The sequence below is a fragment of the Perognathus longimembris genome, chromosome 1 (assembly GCF_023159225.1).
Source record: "Perognathus longimembris pacificus isolate PPM17 chromosome 1, ASM2315922v1, whole genome shotgun sequence".
NCBI classification, from domain to species: domain Eukaryota; kingdom Metazoa; phylum Chordata; class Mammalia; order Rodentia; family Heteromyidae; genus Perognathus; species Perognathus longimembris.
Window position 1 is genome coordinate 59,866,691 of NC_063161.1, and position 21,645 is coordinate 59,888,335.

General features: G+C 41.9%; 1 protein-coding gene across 2 annotated transcripts in view; it reads left to right on the forward strand.

Moving 5' to 3' along the window:
- The first annotated feature begins 6,492 nt into the window (after positions 1-6,492).
- The window catches only part of Yaf2 (YY1 associated factor 2), an 80,293-nt gene continuing 65,140 nt past the window's right edge, over positions 6,493-21,645 (forward strand). Inside the window, exons 1-2 of one of the 2 annotated variants that reach the window (XM_048366224.1) lie at positions 6,493-6,654; positions 7,047-7,172. In XM_048366224.1, coding sequence (XP_048222181.1) covers positions 6,629-6,654; positions 7,047-7,172 — 152 coding nt within the window. In that variant the 5' untranslated portion in view covers positions 6,493-6,628. The remainder of the gene's footprint in view (positions 6,655-7,046; positions 7,173-21,645) is intronic. The other variant, XM_048366231.1, reaches the window with a different exon arrangement.

The following is a 21,645-nucleotide window of genomic DNA, read 5'->3' on the forward strand; positions in this document are numbered from 1 at the left end:
AGTTGTGAGCCACCAGTACCCAGCTTATCTTCTTTTGATGTAAGCTCCTGTCTTGCTATTTAGCTCTAGGTAGAAACTAAATGCTTAAGACTGGGACTGTGGCTTAGTGGTAGAGTGCTTGCCTAGCATGCATGAAGCCCTAGGTTCAATTCCTCAGTACCACATAAACAGAAAAAGCCAGTAGTGTTGTGGCTCAAGTGGTAGAGTGCTAGCCTTGAGCAAAAAGAAGCTCAAGGACAGTGCCCAGGTCCTAAGTTCAAGCCCCAAGACTGGCAAGAAAAAAAGGAAGGGAGGGAGGAAGGGAGGGAAGGAGGGAAGGAGGGAAGGAGGGAAGGAGGGAAGGAGGGAAGGAGAGAAGGAGGGAGGGAAGGAGGGAAGGAGGGAGGGAAGGAGGGAGGGAGGGAGGGAAGGAGGGATGGGGGAGAGAAGGAAAAAAAGAAACCAAATGCTTAGATAAGAGATATGAGGACTGGGAATATAGCCTAATGGTAAAGTGTTCCCCTTGTATACATAAAGCCCTGGGCTCAGTGCTCAGGCCCTGAATTCAAGCCACAGGACTGGCAAAAAGAGGGGGGGGAGGGGATACCAAGTGACTTTTCTGTGCTTCCTTTTTTTAAATAGGTGTTAGCTGCCGTAATCTAAAAGGTTGTGTGTGGAAAAGGCATATAAGTTACTAGGTATAAACAGAAATAGAAGAGAAGTAATTGCATGAAGATTTCATCAACAATGACTCTTCCTTTCCATCATCCCACATCTATTGCCCTCTAAGGAATTCCTTTCAAATGATTGGCTGAAGAGGAAAAAATTTCAGGGCTGGTTTACAAGTAATTCTGCATAATATGCTGACACTAATTAGACATGGATGGATGCATAATTACAGTTCCTAGGAGATATGGCCCCAAAGGGCAGTAGAAGGAAATTCTTCTAAGGACAAAAATTTAGAGTAATTTGATTGTCAACATTGTCTGAACATGGATCAGACATGGATCTACAGTGATTCATGGGTAATCACTGATCTTTGAACTAGATGACAGATAGGACCTCAGAGAATATAAGATTAGAAAATGTATACAAACACGTATGATGAAAACATAACTTTCATAATGGACATTATGAAAATATTTGTTTTCCATGTGACTTCTATCTAAAGCTTTCAATAATTAGTTGGTCAAGCTGAGCATTCCTTTAAGTCTAGCTACTTGGGAAGCAAAGATCAAGAGATTTCATAGTTTGAGGGGCTGGGAATATAGCCTAGTGGCAAGAGTGCTTGCCTCCTATACATGAAGCCCTGGGTTTGATTCCTCAGCACCACATATATAGAAAACGGCCAGAAGTGGCACTGTGGCTCAAGTGGCAGAGTGCTAGCTAGCCTTGAGCAAAAAAGAAGCCAGGCTCAGTGCTCAGGCCCTGAGTTCAAGCCTCAGGACTGGCAAAAAAAAAAAAAAAAGATTCACAGTTTGAAGTCAGCCCAGGCAAAAACGTTAGACAGATCTCATCTCAACAGATAAAAAGCTTGGTGTGGGGCTATGCATTTGTCATCCCAAGTACAAAAGTACAATAGAAGGATCTGAGTCCAGTTCAGTCCAGCAGCTGACCTGAGAACCTATTTAAAAAATAAAAGCATAAAGAGCTAAGGGTATGGCTAAAGAGGGAGAGAGCCTGCCTAGAAAGCACAAGACCTTGAATTCAAGCCTAGACACTACCATAAATAAATACATAAATAAATGGTATAAACAATTCAGTGAACAAACTACGTTCTCTCTCTTCTCTCTCCCTCCCTGTCACCCCTCATACCAGTCCTAGGGCTTGAAGTCCAAGTTTCTTTGCTCAAGAGTAGCATCCTACCACTTGAGCCACAGCCCCACTTTCACCTACCTGGGCTGTCTTTGAACTGTGATCCTCAGATCTCAGCTTCCTAAGTAGATAAGATTACAGGTATGAGCCATCAGCACTCGGCTTCCCTCTCTCCCCCACTTCTCTCTCTCTCTCTCTCTCTCTCTCTCTCTCTCTCTCTCTCACACACACACACACACACACACACACACTTTTTATTAAGTAATTATACAAAGAGGTTTGAATCCAGAAATCAGGTTCTGAGTACAATGTATCTTGTAAGGGAAATGCCACCCTTCCTGTTTTACTCTTGCAATATCACTCTTTTCCCAGCCATCCTAGTGCATTCTCAGTGACCCATGTCCAAAGTACATGTTGTCCACAATGGAAGCTGGGCATGTGTTTAGCAGCAACATTTCCTTCTCAAAGTTGAGCTTACTACATTACTATTGCTGAGTGCCTTCCTAGCCAACAGTACAAGCCAACATTGCCTCTCCTATTTGGCATGCTTCTTTGGAGGGACAAGCCAGGCACCAAACGAGCCAGGTACTTGGTGCCTGGCAGACTACCTTGGAAGGGAATGGAAATCTTTTCAGGAGAAGAAACCCATTTCTGGAAATGGATTTGTCTTCCCTGCCCATAATGCTTTTGCTGGCACCACCACACATGGGCTCATGAATGTCTTTTTCTTTTTCATTATATTCTGTACAAAATGGATTCTGACTAATGAACTCATTTCACCCAAAAGAAATGTAACCCATGACTTCTACCAGTCCTATCATATCTCTGGCATCCTGGAAGAAAGCCATACTGGTGTATTTGTATGTGAGAGAGTTCTAGAACTTGAACTCAGCACCTAGGCACTGTCCCTTAGATATTTTTGCTCAAGGTTGGTGCTCTACTACTTGAGCCACAGCCCCATTCTAGCCTTTCGCTCATTAATTGGAGATAAAAGTCTCACGAACTTTCCTACCTGGCCTGGTTTGGTACCAGGATCCTAGCTAGCTAGGAATACAGGCATGAGCCACTGGCACCTGGCTGCCATGCTGTCTGATAAGATGTGTGTGTTTTGAATCAGAGGTCAAGCTATGGTGATGTCTTTACAGGTGTCAGAATAAATACAGGAATCCAGAGATGGAAAACTAAGTTACATTTGTCATGATTATATCTTTTTGACTAAGTTTTTCTTTCTATCCTCACACACTGAACTCTGCTTACCTAGAGGTTTTGTTTGTCTGGGGTTTTTGGGTTTTTTTTTTGGTCCTAGGGCTTAAACTCAGGGACTGAACACCATTCCTGAGCAAGGCAAGCACTCTACCAATTGAGCCCTCAGCCACAGTACCACTTCCGGATTTTTAAGTGGTTTATTGGAGATAGAGTCTCATAGACTTTCCTGCCCAGGCTGGCTTTGAACTGTGATCCTCTGATCTCAGCCTCCTGAGTAGCTAGAATTACAGGTGTAAGCCATCAGCACCTGGCATCTAGAGTCTTAATTTGCAAGGATGATATATATGCTTAGTGAGACAATGAATTACAATGACTCCAATGCTTTTTGAAGATCTACTGCTTGGATACTGAGCGCAGCAGCCATTTCCCTAACCTGTTTTTTGTCAATTTCTCCTCAGTACAAAGGGTATGCAGCACCAACCTTTTAGGATCACTTAGATAAGCAAATAAAATATAAAGCTAAAATAAATATTTTTTTAAATCACCTACATTGATCAAGATGTATTGTGCTCATAAACTGTTATGTTGAATAGAAACTCCTTTGTACTCCTTTGTAGATGATTTTAAAAGTTCAGCGGAGCACAGGTCTCTCACATCTGTAATTTTAGCAACTTAAAAATCTGAGATCATGGGCTGGGGATATGGCCTAGTGGCAAGAGCGCTTGCCTCGTATACATGAGGCCCTGGGTTCAATTCCCCAGCACCACATATACAGAAAACGGCCAGAAGTGGCGCTGTGACTCAAGTGGCAGAGTGCTAGCCTTGAGCAAAAAGAAGCCAGGGACAGTGCTCAGGCCCTGAGTCCAAGCCCCAGGACTGGCCAAAAAAAAAAACCAAAAAAACTGAGATCCGAGGATGGGGATTCAAAGTCAGTCATACACACAAAAGTTGCATACTCTAAACAAACAAATTAATAAGGGCTGGGGTATAACTCAGTAGTAGGGTACTTGCCTAGCATGCACAATGCCTGGGGTTTGATTTCTAGCACCTTGAGGATCAAATCAAACCAAAAATTAAAAAAAAAACGTTGTTGCAATCATGTCTAATTGAACAAGTTTGTTTGTTTTTCTGTTGTTCTGTTTGGCTTTTGTGGCTGTTCTGGGGCTTAAATGTACAATCTTTAGCTTCCTTACTCAAGAGCGGTGCTCTACCCCTTGAACCACAGCTCCACTTCCTACTTTTTGGTGGTTAAGTGGAAGTAAGAGTCTCAGACTTTCTTGCTTGGGCTGGCTTTGAGCCTTGATCCTCAGATCTCAGCCTCTAGAGTGGCTAGGATTACAGGTGTGAACCACAGGAACCTAGCATTCGAACTGTTTTAAAACACTGCAATGCCTTAAACTTGTTAGGACTTGGTGATAACACACAAATGAAAAGGCAAGTAATTGATATCTAAATTTATCCATCCCATTACTGAGAGATTAAGACGAGGCTGTAAATCTTTATCTCGTATGGGGTTTTCCTCAATCATTCCAGGTCTCTAAATCCTAATCTGAGATAAGAGAAATCTTAACAAAGCCCAGACGGTAAGTTTAGAGTTCACTGTGCTGCAGGGTTAATCAGAAAGCCCTCAGTCCTTTGCCCTTAATGAAATGTTACACTGGATAAGAACATTTGCATACTTCCTTGGGCACATTATGCATTAGTGTAAATTTGGAGTAGCTAGCTTTGAGGGCTCAAAGGATGTTAGTTTAAAGCTGGGTGTGATTTCACAAACCTGTCATCTCAGCACTGGGGTGGTTGAGGCAATAGGTTCCAGAGTTCAAGATCAGCCTTAGCTACATAGGGAGAACCAGTCTCCAAAAAGAAAAACGAAAGGATCAAAGTTTTATTATTAAGCACACAGGAATGTCATATAGATGTCCCATTTGCAGATTAAAAAAAAAGTTGAGAAATACGGAATTTCCATGGTCTGCCAATTAAGGAATAGGAAGCAGGTTGGGCACCTGAACTTCCATAGCTTTGCCCTTTGTTTTTAAGCTAATTAGCATTGTAAAGCAATGTGAACTTGCTGTAAATCAAATCTGGAGAGACAGGCAGAACAGAATGCTTGAGAATGTTTTAGCAGCTGTGTGTGCAAGAACTGTCAAGGGAATGAATGGGTGGCAGCTACAGTCTTAGGAGGCAGCTTTTCTGATGGTGAGGTAGGGATGGCAGGAAGGCCATCTGGGAGCTCTTAATCAGAGTGACATAAAGTTAAAACTTTAATCTGGCTGTAGAATACTTAACAGATTGGGAAGGTAAAACTTCAGACACCACTGAGATGGCTAAAAGTGTAGTACAAGAAAAAGGCTTTCAATATGTGCAGGTAATGACACCTGGAGTAAAGTGTGCATTCATCAATCAATAGCCTTCAGGGCACCTATAAACTCTGTGTGTTTGTGCTTGCACTAATATAGGGTCTTGAACTCAGGGCCTCTGGATTTTTTGGGATCAAGGCTGGTGTTCTACCACTTGAATCACAGCTGCACGTCTGGCCTTTCGCTGGTTAATTGGAAATAAGGGTCTCACGGGCTTCCCTTCTGTGCTGGCTTTGAACTGTCATCCTCTGATCCTGGCTTCCTGAGTAGCTAGAATTACAGAAATGAGCCAGGGTCCATTCATTCGTTCATTCACTCATTCATGCAAGACAAGCTGTAGTCCAGACAGTCTGGAATTTATCCTACTTTAGCTTCCTGAGAGCTGGGATTGTAGGCGTGTACTCATATACCCCATCTTGCAACCTCCTTTTAAAAAAAATGGCTTGTGAGCTACAACAGTCAGAGCCTGGGGAGGCCAAAACAGCGTGTTTTTGGAATTGAACCAGGGTTATTTTCTAATTATGAAACGTACAGAAACTCATCTAACCTCCCCTGGGCTTCTGTTTCATCTCCTCTAAATGAAGGGTGACATTTCTTTACTTCATGGAGCACCGGTGTGCGTGCACACCTGAAAGCATGAGAAGGAATGGAGCAATTGGCCCTGCCTTTTGGTTTTCCCTTTGGTCCGGATATCCTTCAGTCAGCTGAGATCACCCGGGGAAGCGGCTCCACCTGGAGTTCCTGACCAGGCGGGCGAGCGGACAGGCACTATGGGTAGGCCTCGCCCAGCACCGGTACCACCACAGGCCAGGCTTCGCACCGGATGATGGACGCTTTCTTACCTCAGACGCTCGGGAGCGGCGTGACCCGGCAAGCGGGAGGTGGCTATGGGAAGCGTGCGGCAGAGCGGTGACAAGGCCAAGACAGCGGGCGCGGCCGCACCGCCACCCTCGCGCCGCCCGCCCGCCTGCGTGTGAGCTAACTCGCCGCGGGTGCTGGGCCGCGCTGGCCGCGTTTGAAGTCTCCGGCGCGACCGCTGATTGGTTGGCGCGGGTCACGTGCGCCGGACAGGAGTTTCCCCGACAGCTGGAGGCTGCGTGGGATCTGGCGGCGGCGGCGGCTGCGGCGGCGGCGGCGGCTCCCGAGCTCGGCGGTGCGGCCTTCCCCGCCCCCTCCCGCTCCTCCCGCCCGCTTCCGCCCGGCTTTTTCTCCTGTTTCGACCAAAAACAAAAACAAAAACAAAAAAACCAAAAACGAGCGGCCGCCAAGCCATGGGAGACAAGAAGAGCCCTACCAGGTAACCGCGCCTGGGCCCCGGGGCCCGGACTTTGCAGGCGGGCTGGGCCCTACGCGCCGGGTTTCCAGGCATCCACCGGGCACCGGGGGGGGGGGGGGTGGTGAAGACGGGGGCGGCGCCGCTGCGGGAGGACGCCGCCGCGCCAGTGGCCGGCCGCGGTCGCCCCACAATGGAGGAGCCGCGATGGCGATGGCGGCGGCGGTGTCAGCGCCCGTGGTCCCGGCGCCCGTGTCGGCGCGCGTGCTCGGCCCCTTCCCGGCGCCCTCCCGGTCTGCGGAGCCGGGGGCGCGGGGCGGGTGGGGGGCGGGGCGGGCGCGGCCACGGGGGCCCTGGCGCCGGGCGCGGCCTGCTGGTGACCCCGCGCCGCGTCGTGTCCGGGTTGTGTCCTGCAGGCCGAAGCGGCAGCCGAAGCCGTCCTCGGATGAGGGCTACTGGGACTGCAGCGTCTGCACCTTCCGGAACAGCGCCGAGGCCTTCAAGTGCATGATGTGCGATGTGCGGAAGGGCACCTCCACCCGGTGAGTCCCCGGGCCGGCCCCACGTCGCCCGCCGCCCCTGCGGCTGCCGTCCACCTCACCTCCGCGCACTCCTCGTCCCTCCGTCCGTCCCCCTCCCGGCCCGGTGACACGCGCGGACGCGGCGAGAGCAGACCCAGCTGAGGCAGGCAGGCGGTAGTCCGCGCTAGGAATCCGCTCACATTGATCGCTCGCGACCCCAGCTTTGGCTTGTGGTTGAGGGGTCATTGAAGGGGCTTGCGATGTTGTCTGCTGCCTGGGGAGAATGAATTTTTGAAGGAAGGCGTTAGGTCTTACGATTTAATTCCTATCGCCTGGTTCAACACCCGCTTCCTACCAGGCCTGGAAATCCGGGGGCCTGTATTGTTGTAACTAGGGTGCGGAGATCAAGGAAAAGACTGTGAATCTTTTTTTTTTTTTTTTTTTTAAAGGAGCAAAGGATGCAATGTAGTTTCGATCCTTGCCCCCTTCCTCCCCCCACAAAAGTAATCTGATTTTAGAATACCTAATAGATAAACACCCTTTTTAAGTTTTAAACTTATGGACATGTTGGGAGGGGTCACACCAAGATTTTGTTTCATGTTTTCATACCACTACTCTAATGATTTATAAATAGTTGGAGGTGAGCCCAGTCCCAGAACTCATTTTTACTGAAAGTAAAATATCTGGACAGCTTTAGTTTGATTAAATGGCAACCTATTAGACAAATGAGATAAAATGATCCCTGCTATTTCCATCTTTATTGTATTGTGAGCTTATAGTCTTGTAACTGTCTTTAAAACCCCTGCTTAAATGAATTAAGTGGAATAAATAAAACCATCCAGAAATTCAGTCAGTGGCATTCTTGATCTGTCAGCACTTAGTGACTGAGTTCCTTGTCTTTACAGGAAGTTAGCCTTTGAATTAATGCTGTGATTTATCTCTTAATATTTACATAAACTATTTTGATGACTACAAAATCTATTAAAACCTAGATTACGACACTAACAACTTGCTTTGGAAATAGAACTTTTTGACATATTATGAATATTAACTATTCTGACTTGTGTGTGCATGCACACATGCTTGTGCAGCTGTGTCTGTACCAGTACTAGGGCTTAAACTCAGAGCCCTTGACTTTTTAGATCAAGGCTGGCACTCTAACACATGAGCCACACCTATACTTCCAGTAACCACATTTTTTTTAACCATTTATAGAATTATATTAAACTTTTATACGGAGAAACAAATCTTAAAACTTTATTGTCTCCGTGAAACTAGCTGCTTTTGACACATTTGTCTTTTTATTGTAATATGATATTTTGTATATGAATTTCCACTTACAGTGAATAAAATATTTTGAACTTTTTTGTGATACTTATTAAAAAAGCAAACTTGTAAACTGTGCATGGTGGTGCATGCCTCTTCTCCTATCACTTGGGAGGCCTAGACAGGAAGATCACAGTTAGATGCTAGCCTGAGAGTACTTAGCAAGTGCCAGGCTGGCTAAGTGACCTAACTACCTCCTCTCAAAAAGCAAAAAAAAAAAAATTATTAAAAAGTAAAGTAAACAAGCTTTTAAAGTCAATTGGAGATGAGATAAGAGAAAATTCTAAAAATAATTTTTTGATGTCTGTCTGGGGCTTGAACTCAGCACCTGGGGACTGTCCTTGAGCTTTTGTGCTCAAAGCTAGCAGTCTACCACTTGAGTCACAGCTCCACGTCTGGGTTTTTGGTGTTTAATTGGAGATCAGAGTCTCACAGACTTTATTACCTAGGCTTTGAACCATAATCCTAAGATCTCAGCCTCTTGAGCAGCTAGGACTGCAGCCCTGTGCCTCAGCACCCAGCTAAAACTTGGTGTTTTTAGAACTATGTTTTAAGTAATTTTGAGAGCAGAATATATTATGTCTCTAATGTTGGCTTTGGTTTAGAGTAGAGGTGGTGAGCCTTTTTTTTTTTTTTGTCGTGGGTCATTTGGATATTTGTGCAAACACCATTCTTGGGCCATAAAAAGTTATTAATACAGGCAATCAAAAAGAAGCTTAAGAGACCCATCATGCACTGAAATGATTTTCAACCAACTACCAGAGATTCTCCAACTCTGATTTAGAGTGTATTTGTGCTTCTATGTCCTTTGTTCTTTTTAAAATGCTCAATAAGCAGTACTCAGGAATTTTACTTTTTGGAGGCAGGAACTTTAAGGTGGAGACATAATATCTTAATCTTTGGTACTATTATTGCCTTTCTTGAAGCTATTAGAAAAATATAGAAACTAGAAGAGCCTATATGTTTATTTGCAGGGACTGCAAGGAAGGGGGAAAGCTGGTATCCTACTCCACAGCCAGTCTTTGGGTTAGAGGACCCCTGAGGAATAGAGTAGGTGGTGGAACTCAGAAGAAACAGGCCCATACCAGCTACCTGGAAGAAGAATGATAGTGCACAGGGAAGTTGGCCCAGGACAGAGGCTTGAGGCCCACATGGGGGCCTCTGACATTTGGTTTTTTACCAGTACATCTGAGCTCTTGTAGATCCAAGTTTTAGTGGTGGAAACTTTACTTGAGCAGGACTCAGAGAAGCATTGTCATTTGGATTGAAACTGAAGAGGCTCTGGGCAAGTCACCAGAAGTCTAAGGGACACTGTTCTTGAAAGTAAGTCACTATGAACCTCTCATCTGCTTCTTCTCTCTGATTTTTTTCTCTTTTCACTTTGGCTATAAATTAAGCCTAAGAGCTCTAATTTTTCTGTTGTCTGTGACTTTTCCTGCTGCTGTTAATACTGAGAGTGGAATCCATGCTCAGATAGAACAAGGGAACAAGGCATTGTCTATAGGGCATTTATGGCACACACAGTATTTCCCTCTCCAGAAATGGTAGGAAAACAGGATTAAAGGACAGCAGAACACTGCTGAGAAGCAAAAGTTCTAGTAGTTGGAAGAAATAATTCCCTACAGCTGACATGTTAATTAGCAGTTAGGGAAATTTCAAGAATAAGACTGGCGAGAAGCAAAGCAGGGACTGGAGAGCTGCACAGCAGGATGCAGCCTGCTAAGGACTTGTTGATGTGATCAGTAGATGGGATTTAAATCCCTTGAGTCAAACTGATCTCTAAACTGATTATATCTCACTTACCAGATAAGAGGCCAAGTCTAAGCCTTACTAAATATTTGTTTTTTTCCTTAAGTGTCCAGTGAGGATCTCATCCATAGTGTCCTTTAAAGATTTTACCATATATATATATGAGTATGTACGTACACACGTGCATATATGTATACACATATATGCATATGTACATATAGATAGATAGGTGCATTTTTTTCCTTCAAGAATATTTAATTCAAGTACTTGTACTTTTTTTTTTTTTTTTTGCCAGTCCTGGGACTTGGACTCAGGGCCCCTGGCTTCTTTTTTGCTTAAGGCTACCACTCTACCACTTGAACCACAGCACCACTTCAGAGTTGTTGTTTTTTATATATGTGGTGCTGAGGAATCAAACCCAGGGCTTCATGTAGTGGAGGCAAACACTCTACCATTATGCCGTATTCCTAGCCCCTAGTTCAAGTATTTGCATTTTCTTTTGACTCTGATTTTGGTGGGTCATGTCATTCTGTGGAGAGATTATATTCAAAGCATGTATGTTAGGATAAAATAGGATTTAACATACCTTGAGTTCTTCAACTGCTAAATTACATTCTTAAATTTATACTATTTTTTTGGACTGGATTTCACTTTTGTACTTGATTTTAGTTTAAATTTGACTATCTGTTTAAAAAATCTAAACTGTAAATAAGTACATGAAATGTTCCAAATTTTGCTTTTGTGAGAAACAGTGGTAAATGTCAGACTAACAATGTTTTTAAAAGAAAGATGATGCTGGGCTGGGAATGTGGTTTAGAGTGCTTGCCTAGCAAGCCTGAAGCCCTGGGTTTGATTCCTCAGCACCACAAAAACAGAAAAAGCCAGAAGTGGTGCTGTGGCTCAGGTGGTAGAGTACTAGCCTTGAGCACAGAGAGGCTCAGGGACAGTGCTTCAGACCCTGAGTTCAAGCCTCAGGACTGGCCAATAAAAAGAAAAAAGAAAGCTGTGACAAATTGTCAAAAGTCCTGTTCAGTCTCTTCCTTTATATCTGTTTTGTTTTAAGGCAGTAAAAGTGTCCCAAATACAAACATAAGAAACTTTAGGACATTACTTATTCAGAATCATTAGAGAAAATGACATATTTAGCCTGTGTAAAGGTAATAAAAGTAGTACCTTCATCATATAACAGCAGAAAAATACTTCATAACTTAATTCAGGTAGAAGATGATTTAGAAATACAAACTCCAGATATGTTGCTTTGGTTTTGAACTGTGGTCTAAATGGTAACCAATGAAATAATACCTAGTCCATACCAGGGTCTCAAATACAACAGGTGATGTTACTTTTTCTCAGAACATGCTGTGGTTGTTTTATTACGTGTTTCATATGTACTATTGTACAGAGCTGTTGGAAAGATATCACAGTAGAAAAAGCACTAGGTCTTGTACTAGGAGCCTGATACCTTATTTGGACCACTTCAACTGAACTTCAGCAGATGCTTATTGAATATTTTTTTATACAAAGGCTGTCTTCCATACTGGCTATACAATACTGAACAAAATAGATGTTTTGTTACTTCTTTTGTAAAATGTAATGATTTTGTTGTCAAAGGAGAAACATTTTGAACTCTAGTCCTAGATTCTTTTCTTCCTTTCTTTCTTCTTGTGTATCAGTTGTGGGGCTTGAACTCAGGGCCTTAGCACTGTCCCTGAGCTTTTTTAAAAGCTTAAGGTTAGTGTTCTACCACTTTGAGCCACAGCTCTACTTCCCAGATTCTTTATATGAGGTCAATACTGGTGGTATATCTTTCTTTCATGGGCAAGCCTCAGAACTGTAGCCACTTAAAAGATACTCAGTTTACAACTGAACATTGTCCTGGCTAGGATGTGACTATTGGTAAAAATAATTATTTCAGCTTTATAAAATGGAGGATAAACTGTCTTTCCTTCTTTTTTTTCCTTTTGCCTTGTGCTAGTCCTGGGGATTGAACTCAGGACCTGAGCAATGTTCCTGAGCTTCTGTGCCATAACTCCAGAGTCTCATGGACTTGTAACAGGACTGTCTTTGATCCTCCATCCTCAGATATCAGACTCCTGAGTAACTAGGATTTCAGGTGTGAGCCTGTTGGCTCCTGCTTGTGTTCTGTCTTTATTTGGAGGTTTGGAGGTTTGGTATGATTCAAGACACTTAAGGTTGGAATAGTCCCTGATCCTCCCTTAACTCTGTAGGTAGTAACCTTTGCTACAACCTCTTCCTATTCAGAGACATTTTTATTCTAGGAGGTTTCTTGTTTGTTCTTCTCCTCTGGTTATCTGAAGCTAGAGCACTCTTTTTGGCTTTTGTTTACAGGGAAATTTTAAGAATGGTAAATGTTTGGATAGACTGTAGTGGTAGTTTTGGAAATGTGTCATGTGGAACCATGGGGGTACCTCAAACCCTTTTTATAAAAGTTAATCTAGGCCTAAACTGTTTTTTGAACAATACTGAACTGTATTTGCCTTTTCACTATGTTGACAGTGTAGTGATTGCTTGCCTAGACAATTGGAGGTTCAACTTCATACACCTTAGTTGGAATCAAAGAACTGGCCCTGCAGGGCGTTGGTGGCTTAGGCCTGTAATCCTAGCTACCCAGGAGGCTGAGGTTTGGGGGTCACTGTTCAAAGCCAGACTGTGCAGAAAAGTATGTGAGACTCTTATCTCTAATACACACACACACACACACACACTATATATGTGTGTATGTATATATATGTGTGTGTGTGTGTGTGTATATATATATATACCAAAAAAAAAAAAAAAAAAAGCCAGAAGTAGAGCTGTGGCTCTAGTGGTAGAGTGCTAGCCTTGAGCAAGAAAAGATCAGGGACGATGCCCAGGCCCTAAATTCAAGCCCCAGGACCAGAACACACACAAAAAAGAACTTGCCCTAAATGCCTTGTTCATCTTTACCACGGTGCCAGTGGGGGTACAAATGATACCAGTTTCACTTGAGATGATAATGATGATGATGATGATGATGATGGTGATGGTGATGATGATGGTGATTGCCAGTACTAGGGCTTGAACTCAGGGCCTGAACACTGTCCCTGGCTTCTTTTTGCTTAAGGCTAGCACTCTACCACTTGAGCCACAGTGCCACTTCTGGCTTTTTCTACATATGTAGTGCTGAGGAATTGAACCCAGGGCTTCCTGTATACGAGGCAAGCACTCTACCACTAGGGCATATTCCCAGCCTCTTAATATTATTTTTAATGAAGCAGTGAGATTGCTCGTTTCATTAACCTTTCATCTTTTGTTTCTGGTGAAATGGGAAGTATAGAGAATATTTCTGCATTGATTGATTCCAAAAGGAAGGTATTTGTGTAGCTATTGGAGTTAAAAGCAGAGCTAGCTGCTTTTTCTGCAGAATATCATTTTGATTTGAAATATTGCCTGTCAAACTATGGTTATTCAAACCTGGATATTTAGTAGATATTTTCTTCAAAGTAGATAGGGTGAATCTGTCATTGCAAGGAAAACAATTGATATTATTGGTTGTCAAGGATAAAAAAAAGTGAAAATTTTAAATGGTAGCAGTCACAACAGTGAGCTTTGGAGCTTCTGAATACTTTATTGTTGTTGTTTTGTTTGCTTATGTTCCCTCGTTTTTTCTTTGGTCTGTTTTTCTTACAAGTATGGTCTTGGGGCTTGAACTCAGGTCCTGGGTGCTGTCTTTGAGCTTATTTTTGCTCAAGGCTAGTGTTCTATCAGTGGAGCCACAGCTCTACTTTTTGCTTTTTGGTGGTTAATTAGAGATAAGAGTTTCTCTGCCTGCTGGGGCTGGCTTTGAACTTTGATCCTCAGATCTCAGCCTCCTGAGACATCACCCAGCATCTTCCAAGTACTTTAGTTGGTGGTCATATCCATAGATGTAACTTCTAATATTTTATCATGAAATATATTAATATTGGGAAGATATGCATTATTCAGTGAGCCAGTAGTTTCTAATAATCAATGTATGTCACAAAACTACACATGGATGGTCAGTTCAAAGTACAGAAAAACAAAAGGCATTAAAGGAAACATTATGAAAACTTCTTGATGTGGTTTCAGATTTCACATTGCAACTAAACTTTTGGAACTTTTTGAAACTGATGAATTTTTATGAAAGAAGAATGTCCATAATATGAAAAAAATTCAGGAATGGTGGTAAATGCCTTTTATTTTCAGCACTTGGAAAGCAGATCTAGTCTTCAAAGCCAGCCTGGGCCACAAAGTAAGACCTTGTCTCATAAATAAATAGACTATATAAAGCTATTGTGATATATTAACTGCTTTTCAACTATATACCTGTGGAAGTGCAGATATACTTTATAATTTGGGACTGAAAAACACATTGTAACATGCTGCATACATAAACAGATAGGACATTCTGGATGTCTTTTGTTAAGCCAGAAATTAGAGGATTAAAAAAAAAATAGTGTGACTCTATATAAATGGTCTTTCTTTTGAAAAGCCTTGGGTTTTTTTTTCTGTAAAATGTCATTTAATTAAATTGTGATGTAGTTTATTGTTATTTAATTTTATTTATTTGTTTTTGTCAGTTGTGGGGCTTCAACTCAGGGCTTGGATGCTGCCCCTGAGCCTGAGCTTTGTGCTCAAGGCTAGCACTCTACCACTTGAGCCACAGTGCCAGTTATTATTATGATGATGATGATTATGATTATTATTAGTTTTGGTTGTTGTTGGTGCTGGTGATGGTCCTGGGGCTTGAACTCAGGACCTGGGCCCTGTTCCTCGGCTTTTTCTGTAAATGCTAGCTCTCTACCATTTTGAGCCACAGCACTACTTCCAGTTTCCTGGTGATTAATTAGGGATAAAAGTTTCACAAGACTTTACTGCATGGCTAGCTTTGAACTATAATCCTCAGATCTCAGCCTCCTGAGTAGCTAGTATAATTATAGGCATAAGCCACCAGCTCTGGGCTGGCTTATTATTTTTAAAATGAATGAATAAATACATATATTTACTTTTTTGTGTATTGTTGGGGATAGAACCCAGGGTCTCATGCATACTACTCCTACTACTGAGCTGCATTGCCAGACTCTGCTTTTATTTCCAGTATAATAAATATAGATAAGACTCACATAAACAAAATCTTTTTAAATTTTAAGAGTGTGAAGAGATGTTGAGACCAAAATGTTTGTGAACTACTTAACTGTTCTAGAGTTTTATTTGCATAGGTTTCAGTAGGCAGTGGATTGGCAGTTAGAAGACACTCTTTCTTTCCTTTATTCTTTTCCATGTGCCCTGTCTCTCAGAAGTAATGACACCATATTCAACCAATTTCAGTCTTGGACCAATTTCAGCCTTCTTTCAGTGTCACCTCTATGGTACTTTGTGTTGGTCGTTTTTAAATTGAAACACTATTTCCTGTCTAGTTTAATTTAGGTAGCCTATTAGAGAATACCATGTAGTATTTAGGCAGAAGAGAGAACTTTATTTCCCAAACTGCCTGCTCAGCCATGCTTGGTAGAGTGGTGGAGACATGGAGCAGCTGCTTGGTTCCAGCTTATTTAGGGAAGTGGGGAGAAGCTGTGGCCACACCATGGGGATGTGACATCAGAGAGGGGAGGTAACAGCCTCCAGGTGCTCCAGTAACCTAGGTAATGCAGATACTGGGCGGAGACTGAAACAGAAGGGGGGAGGCCCCTGCATAGCCTTCCCAGGTGGACCTTACATTTCCTTTGCATTCCTTTTTCCTACTAAGTTTCTAAAATTAAATTTCTGCCTAACCATGTCTGACTTTTCTGTATACCTTACTTGATGTGGCATAAATTCCTTTCTGGAATCCATGCTACAAACTATTATTGTCTCAGCTTTGATTCTAACTTATTGTCATTCCTCATATACAGTCTTTTTCTAGATTGTCTTTTTTTGGCTAGTCCTGGGCCTTGGACTCAGGGCCTGAGCACTGTCCCTGGCTTCTTTTTGCTCAAGGCTAGCACTATGCCACTTGAACCACAGCGCCACTTCTGGCCATTTTCTGTATATGTGGTGCTGGGGAATCGAACCCAGGGCTTCATGTATACAAGGCAAGCACTCTTGCCACTAGGCCATATTCCCAGCCTTCTAGATTGTCTTAAAAAGCTCTCCTTTTTCCAGCTTAATATGTTATAATTCAGAAGCCCATATCATTTTTTCATGAGCAGTTAGACAAAATGATCTCTTTCCCAGAATGCTAACATCTTGTCTTTGAAACCTATCTGTTGTTGATCCTTGCATACTAAACAAAAAAACAAAAAAACATATCAAGTGCTGCTGAATAAATGATGAGCTCCTAAGCATGCTGTTCTAGGCTATAATGATGTCTAAACTACCTGCATAGCTTCATTTCATGCTGCTTATCCCAGTCATCCTATGCTGTATCAGCACTGAAATGAGAGAGGAGATGAATTAGAGGGAGATGATAGCTCTTTGGTTAAACTTGTTGTTGTTGTTTTTTTGTTTTGGCCAGTCCTGGGGCTTGGACTCAGGGCCTGAGCACTGTCCCTGGCTTCTTTTTTTTTTTGCTCAAGGCTAGCACTCTGCCACTTGAGTCACAGCCGTGCTTCTGGCCATTTTCTGTATATGTGGTGCTGGGGAATTGAACACAGGGCTTCATGTATATGAAGCAAGCACTCTTGCCACTAGGCCATATCCCCAGCCCTTAAACCTGTATTTTCTTTCTTTAATCAGAATAGTTCTCCAAGGTCCATTTATGATGCCTACTTGTATTTGAGCATTTATCAAACTATAGTTCCGTTATATGTGTGTATCTACTTCCTTGCTATGCTGTGAATTTAAGAGAAATTGGAATTTTTCATTATCTTTTTTCACAAGTGCTTGGCAAAATGCCTGGGAAATAGTAGTTATTCAGTAGAGATTTGTTGAGGCAGGTATAAGTATTAAAACAAGTTATTGAATTAAAAAATATAACCTTTGAGAAAGTGGGAATTCTGATACAGGATATAGAAGTCACTGGAAAAGAACCCTTCTGTGTACATGGTAAAGTATTAGAAGTGATAATGAACAAAAGACTAGAATTCTGCACAGGCATACAGGGCATGTATCATATACCATGAATCGTTCTTGGACTATAGAAGTGTAGATCATTCCCAGTTCCAGCCCTCCTAAGAGTTTGAATTCTGGATCAGAAGATAGATCATACTTGCTAATGAGCAAGCACAAGATGAAGTTGAAATAGTATTTTCCAACATATGCTAATTTTTGGAGAAGACGTTTTCTCAGATTAACTGTGAATTCAGACAATATGCCCATTGTTAGTGAAGCATGCCCATTGTTAGTGAAGCACTTCAGATAAAATATGTCTCAGCATTATGGCCAATAAGATGAACTTCTCTCCTGAGATATTTCAGACAAGTGATGTTCCTTGAAACTGCTTATGCTTTATTGCTGTTAATTGTTCTCACAAGTATACATTCTGTTTTCCTTTCTCCTTGTCCCTATTTCTCCTCCCTTCCTCCCCCCTTCCCTCTATATGTATATACTCAAAATGGGTATCTTTGCTAAAAAAAAAAACTTTTTAAAATAGTTTTTATTTTTTGGTTGTGGGGCTTGGGCACTGTCCCTGAGCTTTTTCACTCAAAACTAGCCCTCTACTTCTTGGAGCCACAATACTACTTCCTGTTTTCTGGCAGTTAACTGGAGATAAGAGTCTCATGGGCTTTCCTGTCTGGGCTGACTTTGAACCACCATGCTGAGATCTCAGCCTCCTGAGTAGCTAGGATTACAGGCATGACCCACTGGTGCCTGGCTGAAACTAGTGTTTTTAGGACATTAGTTGTTATTTAACTGAGGATTTCAGTAGACTAAAAATTTCTACCAAGTCTGGCCTTTGACAGATCGATATATGTTAGATGGTTTGGATTGCTAAATTTGTATATATTTAATACTTTAAATATCCCAGTGGGGGCTGGGAATATGGCCTAGTGTTAGTGCTTGCTTTGCATACGTGAAGCCCTGGGTTCGATTCCTCAGCACCACATACTTAGAAAAAGCCAGAAGTGGCGCTCTGGCTCAAGAGGTAGAGTGCTAGCTTTGAGCAAAAAGAAGCCAAGAACAGTGCTCAGGCCCTGAGTCCAAGCCCCAGGACCGGCCAAAAAATAAACAAAAACAATGGGCTGGGCATTTTGGAGCAGCACACTGGAATATCAGCACTTAGGCTGAGACCAAGAGGATCATGGGTTTGAGGCCAGCTTGGCCATGAAATAAGATCTTCTAAAAATATATTATCAAGCCGTGTTCCCATGATTCATGCCTATAATCCTAGCTACTCAGGAGCTTGAGATCTGAGGATACTAGTTCAAAGCCAGTCCTAGCAGGAAAATTTGTGAGATTCTTACTTCCAACTAAACACCAAAAAAAAAAAAAAAAAAAAGAAAGAATAAAACAGAACACACACACACACACACCGCTAGAAGTATGGTGTGGTGTGGTTCAATTGATAGAACATTAACTTTGAGTGTAAAAGCTAAGGGATGGTGCCCAGTTCAAGACCCAGTATTGGCTAAATACATGCATACATACCAACCAATATATTCCAGTAATTGTCTTTGGAAAATGAGATTGTTTTATAATAGATCAGGCATGATGGTTTATGTATATAATCCTAGCAACTCAAGGCAGAGATCAGGAAGATAATAGTTCAAAGCCAGCCTGGGCATAGGTAACTCTTATCTGAAAAATAATTAAAGCAAAAGATGGCTATGGCCTGGTTCAATTGGTAGAGTCCTGCTTAGCAAGTTTGGGTTCAAATTTTAGTACTGCTAAATAAACCACCTATTTTTAAAAAAGATAAGACTTATTAACTTTTATGTTTTGTTCTTGAGTTACCTTGTTGGCTATATTGCCAGTGATCTTTAATATACTATTCAGGCATTGTTTTCCCCCACCCCTTTTTAGAAAAATCATTGTTGGGGTTGGAAATGTGGCTTAGTGGTATAGAGTGCTTGCCTAGCTTGCATGAAGCCCTGGGTTCGATTCCTCAGTACCACATAAACAGAAAAGGCCAGAAGTGGTGCTGTGGCTCAAGTGGTAGAGTGCTAGCCTTGAACAAAAGAAGCTTAGGGACAGTGCCCAGGCCCTGAGTTCAAGCCCCAAGACTGGCAATAAAGAAGAAAGAAAAGAAAAATTATTATTGAGAGATTACACAATTTAATCCTTTTTTTTTTTTTTGCCCATCCTGGAACAGGGCCTGGGCTCTGTCCTGAACCTCTCTGTGCTCAAGGCTAGTGCTCTACCACTTGAGCCACAGTGCCACTTCTGGCCTTTTCTGTTTATGTGATACTGAGGATCAAACCCAGGGCTTCATGCGTGCTAGGCAAACACTCTACCACTAAGCCACATTCCCAGCTCTACACAATTTAATTCTTATAAAGCATTTATACAGTGGCGGATAGAGTTGACCAATGGTGACCAACTGTTAAGGAATATATTTGAGCAATTTGTTGTCACCAAGTTAGTTTTTAGTTACTATTGTTGGCTCCTGGAGATAAGAATTCAAAAGGGCACTGTCTCATCACTTGTGTGTGTAGTGCTTTACTGTGTTCAGAGTGTGTTCCCACATAGCACCCTATATGGCTGGTAAGGAAAATGGTCATCTAGCTATAGGAATGAATCAGAGCTTAGATGAAACCCCGGTTGCCTGACTGCAGGTTGATCTTCTCACTCATTCTGCTTTGGCAAAGAGGTTATTATTGAAACTGCCCTCTTTCCATGAAGGTTAGATATAGGCCAGCATACTTGGTAGAAATACTAATTGTTTCTCCTAAATAATTCTCTGAAGAGAATTATTCATTTAATCAAGTTTGTTGAACATCTACATTGTTTTGTTAATTGGCCTTCATGATTACTAAATACTTTTTGTTACAGGATCTAGTCTGTCATTGATAATCATGTGCTTTACAGGATTCTGTATCTAATTGATAATATTGTTTATTATAGAGAAATATAAGATTACTCAGAACTTTGGAGCTAGAAAGGAAGCTTTCATGAGACCCCCAACATGCTTGGTTATTTCCGAGACAGACTAGTTATTATTTGACACCTTCAGAGAAGTAAACAGTTCTTAGAGGGAAGTCTTCAGAGGCTTCATGGTATGTTATTATTAAACTTAAAAACTGAGTCAAGGCCACCATTGGTTCCTTCTTGTTGGGATTTTCACCCACATTTGGAAGATTCTTGTGGTTTTGTCTTAAAGAACTAACAGGTAATGATAAACAATCTGCTGACTGGAGACTTTCTGTTGTTTAAACTCATGCTTGTATCCTAATATCCTATTGATAGGAAAAAACACCTAAAATATCAGTAACAAAACACACCAGAGAGACTATGACTTGTTCAGTGTCAGTATCTGGTTTGAGTGAGGTTCCAATATTGAGGTATCTGGGCCTTTTCATTGCTTGGCTGTGGGAGAGTTTATATTTGCTAGCAAGTATCTTTTTTTTTTTTTTGCCAGTCCTGGTGCTTGGACTCAGGGCCTGAGCACTATCCCTGGCTTCCTTTTGCTCAAGGCTAGCACTCTGCCACTTGAGCCACAGCGCCACTTCTGGCCGTTTCCCATATATGTGGTGCTGAGGAATTGAACCCAGGGCTTCAAGTATACGAGGCAAGCGCTCTTGCCACTAGGCCATATTCCCAGCCCCTGCTAGCAAGTATCTTTTTAAGAATTTCTTCTTGTAATTTTCCTTATACATCTAGTGCCATACTTTTAGATGGCTATTTACACTAAAGCTACTGTTTGTAACTAAGAACTAAATTGTTACAATTTTAAAAACCAATTCTAGCAGGGTGGTGAATGAGAAACAAAATGTCTCCCTACTTTAATGCTTTTGAAATAAAAATGTTAAACTTTATGTGATGACTTTTTTTGTAACATTTATTTTCTTAGTATAACCTAGTTTCTTTGGTATCATGGTGTTTTTTAGGAGAAATACCAGTAAATCTTATTTTTCTCACGCTTATAATGCAAATATTAAGAGTGGTTGGCAGTATAATGTATAAACAAACACTTTGATTATATGTATATATGTATGTGGTAAAATTTGTGCTGATAGTTTTTAGACGTATATGGGCTTAATCTTCACGTCTTTGTTTTGTTTTGTTTTGTTTGCTGTTCCTGAGGCTTGAACTCAGGGCCTGGGCTCTGTCCCTGAGCTTCTCAGTGCTCAAGACAAGCACTCTATCACTTGAACCCCAGCATCACTTCTAGTTCTTTGAGTAGTTTATTGGAGATAAGAGTCTCACAGACTTTCCTGTTTGGGCTGACTTGGAACTGCCGTCCTCAGATCTCAGACTCCTGAATAGCTAGGATTACAGGCATCCAGTGCCTGGCTTTTCATGTCTTAGTTTGATGAAGGTTCTTTCATACAGCCTCTAT